The sequence below is a fragment of the Hippichthys cyanospilos genome, chromosome 8 (assembly GCF_059441005.1).
Source record: "Hippichthys cyanospilos isolate Australia breed blue-spotted pipefish chromosome 8, RoL_Hcya_1.0, whole genome shotgun sequence".
NCBI classification, from domain to species: Eukaryota; Metazoa; Chordata; class Actinopteri; order Syngnathiformes; family Syngnathidae; genus Hippichthys; species Hippichthys cyanospilos.
The window spans coordinates 752972-769727 of record NC_142376.1 but is presented as its reverse complement, the minus strand read 5'-3'; the positions used below and the strand labels follow the sequence as shown (position 1 = coordinate 769727).

General features: G+C 46.1%; 1 protein-coding gene across 2 annotated transcripts in view; it reads right to left on the bottom strand.

The window, feature by feature from the left end:
- Window positions 1-474: 474 nt before the first annotated feature.
- The window catches only part of nrg3a (neuregulin 3a), a 114212-nt gene continuing 97930 nt past the window's right edge, over window positions 475-16756 (bottom strand). Inside the window, exons 3-9 of one of the 2 annotated variants that reach the window (XM_088421772.1) lie at window positions 10818-10891; window positions 3272-3295; window positions 2825-2927; window positions 2614-2740; window positions 2477-2544; window positions 2048-2194; window positions 475-1454 (exon numbers count right to left, since the gene is read on the bottom strand). In XM_088421772.1, coding sequence (XP_088277898.1) covers window positions 1058-1454; window positions 2048-2194; window positions 2477-2544; window positions 2614-2740; window positions 2825-2927; window positions 3272-3295; window positions 10818-10891 — 940 coding nt within the window. In that variant the 3' untranslated portion in view covers window positions 475-1057. Of the gene's footprint in view, window positions 1455-2047; window positions 2195-2476; window positions 2741-2824; window positions 2928-3271; window positions 3296-10817; window positions 10892-16756 lie in introns of both variants that reach the window. The other variant, XM_088421771.1, reaches the window with a different exon arrangement.

Genomic DNA, 16756 nt, shown 5'->3' with positions numbered 1-16756 from the left:
GCTATCCAAAAATACAATCCGCTCAAACGACTCGCAAATAGGAGAAAATCTGTCTCGGAAGTCAAAATCAAGCAACTGTCTCACTAAGGTCAAAACTTTTTGCAAGTATGTGGAACGTACAAGATGAAACTATACTTCCCTAATATATAGTCATATTTGCCAAAGAGGCTTAACCCAACAAACTCAGGACATTTGAGCTGCAAGCCGCCATTTCCACAGTCCTTACCTCGGCGCCGTCCTACGGACCGTTTCGGTTCGTTTAGGCATCGAGCATCAATCGGCGCGGCGCAAAATCGGGAGAGGCGGAGCTTTCCTGGGGAGACAGCGACAGCATTTTTTTCAGCCAATCAAGTCAAACGGCAAACCTGCAAGAAGCTCACCTTTCTCCCGGTCGCCGGCGTCCACCGTTGTTGTGTTTTTGCTTTTTGTGTTTTGCCAATTTGGATGAGGTTTACACAAAAAGTGCACGCCTCCTTGAGGATACGACATAGAGACATTTATTTCTTGTTTCAACATCCAAACAGCCAGCCCAGCGGGTGGCGCCACTCGCCGAGCCCGCGCGGATGAAAAACCAAACGGGAAACAAAGCCCGATGTGCTTCCTTCTCTCCTCGTGTCCTTCGCCTCTTTTTGTCCTTGTGCGTGTGACCGTTGGCAAGTTTAAAAAACAAACAAACGAACCAAAAAAAGCGACGGGCGCGCGCACACTCGTACTGTGATTCCGGGCCGGGCGGCCATCTTGGCGAGCGGCGTGACGGCTTTCGTCGTACAAAACGAAGGAGAAAAAAAATCAAATCAGATAAACAACAGCGTTCCTGTCGTCGTTCTTCAACTTGGTCACTTTTTGAATTCCATATATTTATATCCATATATCATATTTATATATATTCATATATTCTTTGTACAAGTGAAAACCACCATGGAGCGACGGGCTATTTGGTATCTTTTTCGTCGTTTTTCGGGAAATCAATGAATTCTCTTTCGACTTCTTCCCGGCGGCAGCAGTCCGAGCGAGCTATCGGGCGAGCGAGCGAGCGGAGCGTCTTTTGGTTGTCCGTTCATTGGTCCGCCTCCTTCAGTAACAGAGTGTGCGTGGCCTTAGCGGCGCCGCCCGCATGAAGGTCGAGGAAGCAAACGGTGTCTCTGGCCCCGCCGCCGCCGCCGCCGCCGCCGCCGCCGCAGCTCTCCTCCCGCCGCCCGCGGGCCGAGGCTCTTAGAAGGTTCTCCTGGGCGACGCGCAGGAGCAGCCGCGCAGCTTCCCGCTCCTCCTCCTCGCGGCGCCTGCGCCACGCGCCGCCGTCCGACGACATCGCTGCGGTTCGCGTGCAGGAAACCTCGTGGCGGCGGACGCCCTGGACGACGGGGACGGAGGCCGAGCGGCGGGCGGGGCTCCCCGCCCGTTGCATAATTACCGGGGCTCGGGGTCCGGGCGCCGGCGCCTCCCGACGGACGCAACTGGGAGAGGAGACGAGACAATCGGTTAGGACGGTCCAACGGCGCGGGGGTCCTTGAACCGCTTGGTGTAATTGCACATCTGTGACAGCGGGCGGCGCTCTGGCGCTCTCATGGTCAAATCTGTGCAGAAAACTTTTAAATTCAAAATCCGCGTATCCTTGTACATTTTCAATCGATAACGATCTCATTTATATTCACTGCACTGAGAGGGCAGGAAGGAAGCAAGCAAGGAAGGAAGGAAAAGGAAGTTGGACACCTGTAAACTTGTTTGATTGGATTATTTTTCCCAGCCAAGCCAAACGTACGCCTTGGCTCGATAAAGGTTGAATAAGAGCGTGCCATATCGGTCCGTCTGAAAATATACTTGACCGGGGATGTCAAACCTTCGGCCCGTGGGCCAGTTTTGGCCCACAAAGGGAAAAAATGTTTTTTGATGAATTAACGTTAATGCTTTGCAATGAAAAGCGATGTTGTGATTTTGGACGGGATTCAAAAAGATAAACATTTATTTTTGACGTTATATAAAAAGCTCCTCGAAGCTCCTCCCCTCAGTTCGACATAGCGGCGGACACGTCAAGTGAAGATCTCCTCACCCTTCCGGTGCTTCGGCTTCCCTCTCGGTAAGCTCCGCCTCTCGCAGGTGCTGATAGGCCGGGCCCGAGGCCTTGGGACGCCCTCTGGGAATGGGCGGAGTCTTGATAGTGGCCACCCAATGAGGAGCCAGACTCTTCTGCTCCGCGCTGACCCGACAAAAGAAAAGCACGACGTTACTACCTTGGTATGAAAAGCTAACTACGTATATCTGTGCGTACGTGTTCGTGTCGACAGAAATAATATGTTAGGTCGGCTGACCGCAACCGGCCCGCGGCCTGTATGTTTGACACCGCCGCCCTAAATGTTTCTACTTTTCTCGTGCCATGTTTCATTCGATCGTCACTAATGACATTTGATGATTCCAAGTCGGCGCGGAGAAAAAAATCTGGCATCGGTATTTGTGCGTGCGTTGTTCCGAGTATACGTACGTGAGCTTCAGAGTGCTTGTGGACTCGCACGTGTCGCCGTGACGACACGCAGGAGGACGTTTACAATACTGCCGGGAGGAAAGGAGACGGACGGCGTCGCGGTCATGGTCACCAGGATGGACGGACGAAGAAGCCACCTGCTGCATTCGGATGTCGCCTTTGCCATTTCTGCTCCTGGCGTCCAACGCGTTGTGGACGCCGCTCGTGTAGTTTTTCACACTTCGACTTTCCTTCAGGTGAGCTTGAAGCTTCTCTCGTCGGCGTCTGCGCAAAAAAAAAACCCCCAAAACACTCAGATGTATTCATCGAGACGCGCGGCCGGCGGTACGGCACGTCCCGTTGACTGACTTGTTTCGACAGTAGAGGGCGACGCAGAGCACTCCTAGGAGGCCGATCGCCATGGCGATGGAGGTGATGGACAGCAGCTGTCTCTGGTACACTTCTCTGCTCTCTGCGCAAAAAACACACGATACAAAATAATCAACGCATGCAACTATCCCATGGAACTGTTCAATCCCCAAATTATTGTCCAGTATGGATGAGAGGAATAAAATAAAAGCCCAAAAGTGATATTTGGAGCCGAAATTCATTTTCAGTCAGAAGGGAAATGGCGCCAAAATATTTTCTTTTTTCCTTTGTTGAAATGTCTCTAAGCATATAGTTATTGAACAGCTTCTATCATTTGCATACATACGCACACAAATACACACACACACACTGCTTATAGGTTTGTAACTTGTAATAATAGACACACACACACACACACACACACACACACACAAAGATCCATCTTACCCATGAATTCGATGCCCAGGTGGTCTGTGGGGGGAAAAAAGAGGGAGGGGGGGGGGCAGACAGAGAGAGATGATGTTAGCATTAGCATGTAAAAAGGCCACATCAGACCAAAAAGGTTTTATTTCAAGTTTCTGAGTTTCCTTTGCTTTGGGACCAAACTATGTTTAATTCTGAACATGTTGTTTTGAGCAGATAAAAAAATAATAATTGAATTTCTTAAGAGTGTGACGCAGATCGGAAAAGTCTTTTATTTTGAAAGTGTGAACGTTTCCTTTGTTTGGCGCTAAAGGCACTTCCAGAGTACGAAAAAAAAGGATGTCCATTTCTGATGTGTGACACAAATTGAAAGTCTTTTATTTTGAAAGTGTGAACGTTTCCTTTGTGACTGTGCTACTTTTGCGGCTAATAGCGGTCTTTCATCTTGGGCGGGACACGTTCATTTAGTGGGCGTCCAAGCGACCTTGACGGACGAGCCGCTTGATCTCGGGGTTACCAACTCAATTTCCGAGTCAGCTTTACCGCAAAGCCGGCGGCGCGAAAAATGGCGCCGCATTCATCAGGAAGGGACAAGATGGACGCCGCGCGAGCGGCCGTTCCCTGCTCAAGATGGACGCGCCCTCTGGGGGACGCGCTGTACATACGTCATTTTAGAAAACAACAAGCGGCAGAAGAAGAAGAAGAAGAACCTTGGCCAAGGCCAAACATCCGCAAGTTGAACATTAAGGAAAAGCTACTGCTAACCCTGCCTAAAGTCTCCGATTTGGACATGCGTCTTCTTCGGGCTCCGTTTTGACCCTTCCGCCGACTTTTTGAATTTTTTTCCGATCGCGCAGCACATAAACCGGACCAAATTTAAAACCATATACATCTTTGTTGTAAATTTCCAACAAAACGACTGCCTTTGTTGAATTGCTACCTAATGTGCAGTTCGTTCGAGCTCAATTTGTAAACAACCTGATTGAGAAGAACGATACGCAACCGCGACGGCAAGTCCGAGCCGTTTCAGTAAACCGACAAATATCCTCAGAATAGGAAGACGTGGGACATTTGTCTGGCTACTAGCAGGAGGGCGATTAGCTATTGCTTCTCAATTAGCTTGTTTGTTGCATTACATTCACATGCTCTATTCATACTTGTCAAATAAAGGATGCCTGAAAATGTTCCGTCTGCTCGCTGATGACATGAGCGGTAAATCTTGCACCACATTCACGTGCGCGGCCCACCTTGGAGACACTTTCCGGGGAAAATACAAAACGTTCAGCTCGGGCTCGGTTGTTGTCACGGGCGAAAGTTAGGCAGGGTAAGTGAAGCACTCGCCATTACGCGTTGGTGAGTTCTGTCGCGTACCTGCGCACCACTTATGTGCATCCCTGTTAATTACCTAAAGGAACCGATAACTTTAGGAAATTCAGTACTGGAATTTGCTTCAGCTCCAGGTGGGCGTGTCACAAATTTGCCAGCTTTGCACCTGGAAAATGCCGCACGCCCTAAAGCAAACGACTTCAACGCCGATGGGAAAAAGTGTGCACTTTTGAGCTTATTTATTAGCAAGTAATCGTCAAGTTGTCCTCGCCTTCCAGTACATTCTACTCAGAGTTCTTTTCTTTTCAAAGTGCATTCTCGCTTCGCTTCTTGCGAGGAGAGAGAAAAAAAAAAGTGTGGTTGACAGCTGGAGTGCGAACAATCGTGGCTCTGCGCGTGAAGTCGTCCAGACGCAAACGCGAAGGGCCTTAAAAACAAAGGGCCGGCATTTCAATTCGGCGGTTACGTCGCCATCGCAGACCTTTACCTGCGTTCGAGGCCGGCCTCCCACGCCTGGCTTCCTGCCGGCAAACTGACTCCGGATGACGCAGAGTGCTTTCAAATGGCGGCAAAGTGCTTTCAGGCGGCCTTCATGTTGTTTTTCTGGAGGCTTTGGCCTCACGCTCATCGCTACCATCATCAAAGAGACCTTTGCGCCCGCTGCGTTTTGGTGTCCTTCTTCATTTTGAGGGCCTTGAAATGAACCCCGGCGCACTCTTCGGAAAGGCACCGAGATGCACTTCTCTCATTGAGTGCCGCTTTCCAAAGCGCGCCCCCTTATATTCGCAATACTGCCTTAAAGATGAAAACATTGTCCTTGAGACCTCTAAAAGGCCTTTCAAAAGCAAAACTGTCAGAACCGAGCCACGGGATCCTTTACGGCGGTCGGGTTACGAAAGCCAATTCGGAAGGGGCGCGCGTCAGTTGGCTGTTGGCCCCCGGGGCCCTAAAATAACGCCGTCACGAGCTCGGCTAATACAGGCTGGCTGTATTAGCCGAGCTCGTTACGGCGTTGTTTTCAATAAAAGAAGCGAGCCGACTGAACCGGTGTCCGAGTCCGTCCCTGTTCAAACGAGGGAACATTACAAAAACCGAGAGAAAAAAGTTATGATGCCTCCAACTCTTTCAGCGCCACGCCTTATTGGAAAAGGAAACCTCTAGTGCCAGGATATTTCACATTTTCATCCACCTTTCAAGGCCAGCAGAATATTGTGTGCTATGTCTTTGTAAATATGGGTGCTGCTATATGAAAGATTGACTTCCATTCTTCAGTTAAAATTGATGGTCACAGTTGGCTTCTATCGGGTAGGCACAAGTCAAGGGTGTCAGCTCTGCTCCATGAAAAAAAGATCAATTTGACCAGAATTTTATGATTTATTAGTATTACTATTTAAAAGACATGGATTCCCGTCCGTGGCGCCGAATGAGTTAAGAGTGCAGCGGTTAGAGAACACGGAAAGATATTCCATTTGACTCGTTTAATAATTGTGACTGCACCGATCAGTGGTGCACATTTTCACATTTTTCTGGCCGATCTATAAAAATGTCTTTTTTTTTTTTTTAATGTTCCATCTGGAAAATGTATTGGACGCTTGGATTCCACTTGACAAATAGAAACGCCCACGGTGCTGAACACGTTCACATAGGTTAGCGTAAGTCATCCGCTTTTTTTTTTCCGTCGATATTTTCAATTAATAAAAAGCAACAAAGTAAATACAGTCTGCTGATAATTAGTCTAACAAGCAGCTAACACGCAACAAGATGTTCCAGATGGCCCGAGGGAAAAGAAACAAACTGCAAAGTCTACTTTTCATGGCCACGTGCGCCAATTACGTTTGGCCATTGAAAAGCTGACTGTGGCGCCCATTCACTTCATATAGATTTAGGGAATGTTGAAAAATCAGGGCCGAGCAAATATTTTTGCGCTCAAGGGCCGCGTTTGAATTGGAATACACCACGGACGCGCCGGCTCGTTCCCAGATGCGAGGAAAAAAAAAGTCAATTAAGCATTTAAAAACGGCGTTATCCGATCCCACGGTAAGGACTGAAACGCCACGGCTCGCCAAGGTTCTTATCATTAATGACATCTAACAAATGAAGAAAAATAATGACAAATAAGTACCTTCGTGAAAACCAAAATGCTCGGAAAGTTAATGAAACGACATCATGTTAAAAACAGAAAACAATTTTCTGGCACCGTTCATAAGACGCACTTTGGCAACAGTGTCAAAACGAGAGCAAAACACAATCAATCTCATCTTTTCAAATGATCTTTGTTATTTATGATCTCATCTTATTTTCCCAAATTGTTTAGCTAGCATTCCCTTTAGCGCAGCTCCATCTAGTGGATGCATAATGAAATCCCAGCCACGAACTGTAGCTTCCGTTCTATGCGCCGTATAATGCGCTGCACCCTATATGCGAAAACACTAAAATATGCCATTCATCGAGTGATAGAGTGAAATATTATAGATTATAGTGAAAATTACGTTGACAAATTTTGACTGGCATATGGTGTTGTTCTGTTGACAAGCCCTTTAGCGCAGCTCCATCTAGTTGATGCATGTTGCAAGCGCTACAATTCTATTCTAGGCGCCTGATAATACGGCGCACCTTATATATTAAAAAAAGGACATTTATCGAAGGCGCGCCTTATACTGCGGAAAATACGGTAAAAGGTATTCTTTGGCTAGTTGCAATTGTACTGAATTTGATTGTTCCCTGCGACGGTGACAACGTTTTCTCTTCTATCATAGAAGTTTTGATCATCTAAATGCTCTTTTTTTTGGAGGGGGGGGGGGTTATTTTCAAACTTAAACGGCTCTCACACTTTTCCGCCGAGACCTTCGATTATTTGCCATTATCTGTAATCTCTTGAATAATTACGGCGGCGGTGACGGATGGCGTTTAGCTTCATCGACGGCGTGACGGCGTCCACGTTAGGAGGACGCTCGCCACGATAGCGTCGTCCTTTATTGCTCCAAACGAGCAAAGTGCGCCTGCTGGCCACGCGATAAGCTAAAGTGACGACGAGGCCAAGGACGGGCGACGTCGAAGAAAAGACAAGAGAAAAGTGGATATGGTTCATTTATGTATCGAGGGCTTGATGAAGATCATCCGCATGTGAAAATGGCAGAAAACGGCAACGTTTTCAAGGCGGTGGCGAGAGAACGACAGGGGGGGGGGCATCTCCCCGTTCCTGCGCCAAAGGATTGAGGTGTCAAAAGCCGTTTGTTGTGATCCGAGGGCTCAGCGACTCTTTTACCGGGAGGGAGTCAACATCCATCACATTTTTCCAGGTGATTTGACTTTCTTTCTTTTTTTTTTTTGTAAGGGGGGGGGGGGGGGGGGGGGGGGGGGCAGCGTGTTGTGGAAGCAAACCAGCGCTGACACAAATGGAGTGGATCCACAGATGCAAGTTAAGCCACTGGCTTCAATTCCTATTTTTTGCCTGCCAAGTAGCACAATTTGGTTGGTGTCAAGATTGGGAGAAAAAAAAAGGAGAAAAAAAAGCCTGCTTTCAAAATGTAATCAGGGCTCTTCCAACTTTGGACAAAAAAAAAACACAAAAACAAAAAATCATGCATTTGTCATCATTGACAAATCTACCTAATTGCGTCTTTTCTCCAGTGGACGCTACCTTCAATTATGCGCGAAAAACATTTTTTTTTTAAATGTCCTTAATTCTACAAGAAATCCCTGGCGCAAAGGAACATAATGACCTTAGCTTCAGCCTCCCTGTCAGTCCCGAGATACATTTGCCATGACATATATGGGGCGCGTGTGAGCTTTTTCCAGGCTTATACTACGGCCCGCATCGTGGCCATGGCTTGAGTATGTTTGTTCTTCTTCCCCGGGATGCTTCTTGTTTCAAATAATGCGAAGAAATACTTTCTATGTCGGTACACGAATTTGTACAAAAATCCAAACGCCTCCCGGTATGGTCCCACCCACCTCAGGATTCATCAGCCTCACTTTTATCAAACTTCAGAGACAAGTTGTGGTTGCATTTCACTTTGAAAGTATTTTCTATGAAAAGGTTTCAGAGAGCTATTTGTTTCGTTCAACTTTGAGAGATGTTTCAGAGTCTTGGAAAATCAGCCTTTTGTGGAGCTTATATTTCCTGTTTGTGTGGTTCGATAAACATACTTTAGGCATTCATGTAACGAAACCTTGGAACAGTAATTAGTGTCAAGGAAGTGTTTTGCAGTGTTGCATCTCAAAAGAGAGACATCATCATTTCTATATTCAAGTGTTTGGGAGTAAATTTTCTGCATTACACAATGAACATGTTTAGCGAGCATGCCAATTCCAGATTTTACAAAAAAGAAATACAAAAAATCCCGTTTCGTGGACGGGGGTGCTTTTTCTTTCTCGCCGTTTGGCAAACGCAGGAAAAAAAGTCCAAAATGATGAATGAACAGCCGAGAAGAAGAAACGGCTTTAATGATTCAAAGCTTTCAGTCGTTAGCGGCCGGCGCTAACTTTCAACGCTTAAGCGATTCCCCCTCATGTGTTTCCTGTGAAAAGTAAACGCTCGAGTCAGCGGTTAAGTTTGTCTCTGGCTCCGACTTGTCCTCGCCAACCCCCAATTGACGCGCATTACTGTACCTCCATTTCACAAAGTCTGACGAACCCTTGTCGCGCCCGCTAGCTAGCATGACGCAAGTCGTTCGCTGTCAAGGAGTCCTTATTCTCCAACCTTTAACGTTGAGGGCGTGTCCGCTTGTTCACTAGGGTGCTATTAAGATCACAATTTGTTCAAACTAGCGGCACTAAGCTACATTCAAGTACATGATGATATGTACTTTAGCGCAGACTTGCAGTTGAGTAGCTAGAGTAAAAAATAAAAATGTACAGAACCCGCGAGCACAACGTAGCGAGACACGCATTTCTTTGGAAATGAATCTCTTCCCGGGGTTCCCTTTTGGATTCCGCAGTGCGCTTGAACACCACTGTCCTGACACACAAAAAGGAACGCGCCGAGGTAAAGAGTTTAGACAAGATGCTAACACCGGGGTCAGGCGGGAAGGGTTAGTGGGCGGAGTTATGGGGTCAGAGGGGGCGGGGCAGGGTACGGGAGCAAACTTTGGCACTTACCCACTTTTTTTTCGAAGCGAAAAGCAGTCAAAGCAAGAAATGTGAAAGAGAAAAAGAGAAAGTGAGAAGAACAAGCGCCGCTTGTGAAGAATGCAGTGCTGCGTTAGCTCTTGCGCTAATGCTAAATGCGCGTGTTTTACTGGCAGCGATCCCTTGCGGACTGGCAGAACACGCGCACACACTCAGATTTCAAAACATACATATCGCTATTTTCGAGGTTGCCGCCGGTCCTAAGCTCCACCCACTCGCTCGACGTGACCAAGATGTGAACGTACTGGGATGACTACGAGCCGCTATCAGCCGGCCGTGTCATGCCCCTCCCCATCCACATGTTTGCGCCAGATATGTTGTAGTGTCATTTTCAGTTTGTTTTCTTTTTTTTTTCCCGGGCTTTAGCCACAACCTTGATTTGGGGCGCGGCCGATGACTCGTTTTTTTTTCTCTCCCCCAATTTCCTCATGTCAGGTGTTCTCAAACTTTTTGGAGTCAGGGACCTCCTTTAGAAAGCACATTTTCCAAGGACCCCCAATGCAAACGTTTGCAGAAAAAACAAAAATCACGTGTACGCACAGTGGGATTGGCGCTTCAAGAAAAAGTCGCGCACCATCCATAATGTAAGATATTGAAGACGTGAGAATATAGTCAGGATTATTAGTATTGAGAGAATGACTTTGAGGGGACACCTGATAACGAGGACGTCGTTAACGAGGAGGCGGCGGAGGTGCTAATGACGTTAACGAGGACGCGGCGTTCGTCTTTGCCATGGAGGACGCGCGTCATGCAACATTTCAGCTTCCGGAAAACATCGACATGCAAGATTGATGGACAGCCTCGGAAAATTTCAGGCCATTTTGCTTGACCCTCGGCAGGGCCTCCGGCAAAAATACGGGGGAAAATGTAGATTTTTGCATAAACTTCAAAACGATCGCATATGTATACGCGACGGCAAATAGTACAGCAGCTTTCGTATAAATGTATATACACGCACACAGGGCAGCGGAACCAAAGCAGAGCCTGAAAAGCGAAAAGCGGACAACTGTCCCCACAGCGCTTGGACTGTCGTTTTTCTCTATTTCTTCGAGCCCGATCGCTGATAACAACAAACGTTGTTTCGGGTTGGACGCGTAGCGGCGCGGACTCTTACTCGGATCGGACAGGATGGAGTCCGTCTTGGGCAGGAACTGATCGCAGCGGATGCCCTGGTAGCCTTCTCGACACCTGGCGGGGGAGGGAACACGTCAGGAGAAAAACAAACACAAATGCTAATGTGGCTAATGCTAATATTGCAAGAAGCACTTGATTTCACTTGTTGTAAAAACAGTAAAAGGTTTGCATTCCAGTCACGTGTTTTCCGGTTCCACTTTCTTTCCGGAATATTGGAAGGGTTCTTGCCTGCCTAACGTGCTCATTGCAATGCGGACGCGCGTGTGCGTGTGTGTGTGTTCCCATACAGACTACATGTAATGTCTCCTATAAGAGATGCGGCATGCGCTCTCCTGTGCCAGTGTTTTCTCTTGATAACCCAAAAATGAAACGTGTATTGCGTGCAATGTGCCTAAAACCCATTTGAATCGAACTTTCATTTGAGTGATTCTTGCACGGGCCACTAGGGGGAGCCCTAACAGCATGGACTTTTGGGAGAATTTTGGGACTTGCGAGCGGTCCAACGTGTTCTGAACTCATGGCCTTGCTGAATAAAAGATGGGGCGCCTGTCTTGCAAAGCTTTCAACAGAGCAAAGAGCCTCCTCAATTATTCACACACACCCACAAAATTTATAAAAAAAAAAAAAAAAACCTTGTGGCCTCCAACTTTGAGGTCATCAACTCTCTCTTACAGCACACAATTCTTGTAAATGAGAAATGTACTGAATTGTACCTAATTTTTTCAATTTTTGATCTTCGAGAAATATTATATTTCTTGAACGTCATAAGTCATTTGTTTTTATTATAAAATATTTTTGAATTTTTTGTTAAATTATCTCTGAAATAAATTATTTCATATTTTTATCATTTCTTGTAACAAATTTAAATTTTAACACCTGTAAAATATTTTCTCGAAAAGCCATTAAGTTAATTGTGGAAGTGAAACTAATAAAGTAAAATGTAAGTATAGCAAAACAATAGAAACTCAGATTTAAATATGAGTAAAGACATGACATACATATTTTGGTGTTTTTCGAAGAAGAATGGTTTAAAACAGTCTATAGCATTTCTGGAATGATCAAAAATGTCACGTCCCCACACCAGCTTTTAAATAAAACAAACGAGCAGCATACAGCAGAAAGTTGTTGTTTTTTTTCTTTCCCCCAACTAAAAAAGTTTTCCAAGTGAGCATTTTTTTGTTGGGGGGCGGGGGGTGGGGGGTGTTTCCATCCTCGAGTGCCTCCGACATGCTAGCAAGCGGCTAAAAGTCTGCATGAAAATATGCTGCATATGAATTATGAATGATAGCAGGGAAGACTTTTTAAGCCTGCGAGGGGAGGAAAAAAAAGGAAAAAAGAAAGTTGACGAAGGATTTCACCGAGGGCGACGGAGGGAAAAACAGCCAAACATTTCATTCAAAATGACAATGACACATTTCATTCACCATTTTCATTTTTCTTTTGTCAAGCAATAGGAAGCAGATTGCAAATGATCTCGCTCACTCCCTCAAAAATGGAATTTGACTATTTGTGCCTTTGAGGCTTTCTTATCATGGATTTTACCATTCCATCTTGAATATTTTACATGCGCCGTTCATTTGCCATCTTTGATTTGCGCCCTCTTTTGTGTTGACTTGGCAAGAAAAAAAAAAGAAGAAAGTGAAGCATCCCAGAAGAGCGAGACGACCTTACGTAGCAAGGCGCCAAATTGGCCCTTTGGCATTGCTGTTTTTGATGTAAATTTGAATAACTAGTAATACACCGCCAACACCACTTCAGGCAAAAAAAACAACAACTTTGATTTGGAAGTTTTTCCTCAGCATGTCAGTTACGTCCCGATGAGCTTGATGCATCCAAGTCTCTGCTGGCGGCTAACGAGAGGACCCGACGTATGGCGCCTTCAAATGCGGTGGGATATGCACAATAAAAGACCATTCATGTATTAAACATTAATAATGTTATCATCATAAAATAACACAATGCTAAAAACACCAATACTATTATATATATAAATATATATATATATATATATACACATATATATAATTATATATAATTAGGGGTGTGCGCTAATAGGATATTTGAGGCGCATGCTAACAACAAGAACTTTGCAACAACACGCTAGATTAGAATCCAACGTGTGAGGGAAGCGAGGTGACAACATTCTGCCGTTAAAGAACAAGCATGCCATACACTTAAAAAAAAAACAAATAAAAAAAAGGCGAGGCGCTAACGAGACGTCGGAAGTGTTGCGGACATGCGCGGCGTGGAGAAAGACGCGGGCCTCGCCGGGAAGGTGAGAGCAGCCCGTCGCCGCCTGCGCAACGCCTCAACTTCACATGATATCCAGTGTAAAAGGTTGAAAACGGCTGGCACTTCTTGACGAGAACGCGGAAAAATATGCTCTTGATGTCATTTTACACCTTTTTTTTTTGAAAAAGAATACATTACATTTTTAATCAGGCAGCACACATTTTTTTTACCTTTTCATTTTTGCTTTCCCCCCACAACATCCACCCATCCATTTTCTGTCACGCGGTCCGCAGGCTTGCCGGCGCCTATCCCGGCGCCTATCCCGGCCGGCGGCGGGGCACACAGAGACCGGCGAGCGTTCACGCAGCCAATCGCACCCGGGGACAATTTTTAGGTCCAATACAACTGCCGTGCAAGTGGGAGGAAGAACCCGCGCGGCTCGGGGACAACGTGCAAACTCCGCACGGAACTCGAGTCCCTTTAGCTGTGAGACGGGGGGTTGGACCCCAAGGAACACTTGTGAAATGTTAAGTAGGATAGAATTTGAAGTGTGCTTATATATTTTTTTTTTTAATTGAAAATGATCTTACATTCACTGTGGCGGAAGTGGGGAAGCGCAAAACGTATTTTTTCTTTCCTGTGGGGGTTTTGCAAAAAACAAAACAAAAAAAAAAAAAACCTTGCAAAGCAATTTGAGAGCCACCGATTTGGAAGGTCTTACACAACGGCGCCGTACGGAATCTTAATGACACGCGATGAAACGTATATGGAAGGCGGCGCGGCATCTTCCCGATGGAATGAAAGAGCGAGCGGTCTTGCGTGGGGCTTTTACGACCAGGTGCAAAGGCAACAATGCGTCCAGGGCTGCGAGCGCCTCCTGTCAGCGCCAAACAAAGCCTTTAACGGCCGCCGTTATGGACCGCCGGCCATCGCGGGGGAAATCACCTGCCCGCAAAAAAAAAAAAAAAAAAAGGTGCGCGCGGACGTTGCATTTGATTTGTTGACACGTCGGCCCGGCCGGACGGCAGACAATCGCTTCCATTTCCAAACACGCGTCACACATCCGACACTTGATTTCGATTGACATTCGCCTTTCAAAAAAGTGCGTTTGCTCGAGGCGATGCATCCCGCTATCGCCATGACAAACATACATTGGATTTGGAATTTGTCTCGCCTGCAAAATACACAATGTTAAAATTATACTGGATATATTTTGATACCTTTATACTGTATATTTCCCCTTAGAAAATAACTTTGTGTTGTTGAAATTGAAATTGCACTGTATATATTTTTAAATTGAAAAGCTTTCTTTTAGACGCTTTTAAAAATCATTGCATATTTCCTCGAAAAATATTATGAAAAAATGCATATTACTTGTTTCAGGACAAAAAAATCTAAATAAAATTGTAATATTTTTTTTTTGCATTTGACCTTTTTATATACATACACACATATACACACATACACACATGTGTGTGTGTTCTGCAGTTGGAATATTTCTTTTTGGCACAAGTTTGAAGGCCACAGGTTGCAAAAGGGTGCGTGTGGAACCATCAATGAGCTGTCAAGGTCGCGTGTGACGTTGGTGTGACTTTTTTTTTTTTTTCAAAGCGGAAGGAAAGAGGAAAGCTCTTCCTTGGTGCCCGGACGTCCTTTGTGGTCTCCGTTTTCCAGCCGATTTTTTGCGCCGCCCATAGAGGGCATTTGTTTGGCTTTGTTTTGTCTTAGATACGGTCTCATCTTCTTTTCTGCTCGCGAGTCCCCGCGGAGCAATTAAAGGCGGCTGCCACCGTGGCGCCGTTTCCATGGCGATGGCCGTCTTGGGCGTCCCTCGCCGACGTGCGCGCGCGTGCTCCGTCGCCAGCTATAACCCAAAGTGATTAAAGACCGGATCGCTGTCACGGAATGCGTACGAGGCGACGTTAGGACAAATTGGATCGTTTGTCAGTCAAATGCGGCGCGGCGGACAAGTGGTTCGCACGCTTGACTCGCTGGCGAGAGCTTCCGGGTTCAGCAACAAATTCTGTTGTCTGAAGTTGAACCTTTTGCACTTTAGATTTTTTTCAAGTCAACGCGTCCGCTGCGGAGGCCGAAGCTTTTCAAAACATTTCCAAAGGCTTGGCCCACGGCCGAGTTCAGGACGGCCAGCTTCCATTTGCCCTCAAATCACATCGGGAAGCCTTTCAGTGGACTCAAGACCTCCGCCAATAATTCCCGTTACGGCCGGACTTCAGGCGGCTGTTAGCCGCCGACGCCCGTTGCGGATAACGGCGGCCGGTGTTAGCCGAGGTTCTTGCGGCATGATTTTCAACAAAAACAAGCGAGCGGACTGAACCAATGTCCGAGCATCTTATAAACGCCAAGATTTACCGCAAGGAAATGACTAGCGCAAACGAAAATGCCAACCAGCTACACATGCGAGGCAACACTATAAACCTGCTGAAGATAAAAACTAACATTAGTTAGCATTTTATCTACAGGCACAAGTTGGACCAACAATTTGGCAATACTAGCATCAATGACAACATTCCAACGAAGAAACGAGAAAAAACAACACGAGCGCACCGACGGCACTTGCTCCTCACTGTCCTTCCCCACCACAAAATACAAAGAAAAGAAAATGAAAATGAAAGGTGCGTCCCATACTTGGGGAATTACGGTAATTCCGCCAAGAAAAGCCCAAAAAGCTCGGGGAGTGTGCAAAGTCTAAATAATATTGGAATTTGGTTGCGCTGAGGTCCACCATGACATCGTCATTACAGTCAGTTCAGTTGGGACCGCCTGCCGCTTCTGTGCCAAAAATCCCACAATGCATTGCCCACACTTGCCACTTTTTCAGCACGTATGTTTGTGTGTCAATGTACGCATCATTTTTTTTGTTTGTCAGCATGTGCGTGTTATGTAATACGGTATGCGGCGCCAGGTCGCGCTCACGTGCTGCGCCGAGGTGAAGCTTTATGTAATGCACAAACACACACGCCTGCGTTTGGAATACACTTTAAAAAAGCACATTAAAAAAAAAAAAAAACGACTTGTGAGAAACATTTGGAGGACGGACAACATCTCGTTTTCACATCATTACCTTTGCCAAGGCCACAAAGTTTGACTGGCTTTGCGAGAAGCCCAAGACAAACTGGACAAAAAAAAAAAAAAAAAAAATAGAGCAGCAGGGTTGAAGGAGTTCTCACATACCTTCGTGCCCACACAAGTCAAACTGTCGGCAATTCCGCGTGATCCATCTGCCTCGTATTTGCGATTCGAGCCGAGCTGGCCGATAAATCAAATTACCGCATTTTTTGGACTATAACATTTTCTCTCGTATAAAAATAAACAAAAGATAAGCCACGGGGCTCAAATTATGAGAAAAAAGTTGCGGCTTATAGTCCGAGAAATATAATGTACGTGGCCATTATTTTTCCCCAAATTACACAAAAAAATAATAAATATGAAATTGGATCATTTCCCAAGAAACACCTGACTATATCTCGCAGAAAACTATGAAAAAACACAAAGGCTAACCCGATGCGGCTAGCTTAGCCGCGCCACCTTATCCGGGAAGGCAACCTGTGGGGTCCCGTCGCGGCATCTTCTGCCAGCAGAGGGCATTGTTTTGCACAACAATATCAACACATAAAGAAAGCGAACATTGTTGTCGCTGTTAGCCGCACGTTAGCATTTTCTTCACAA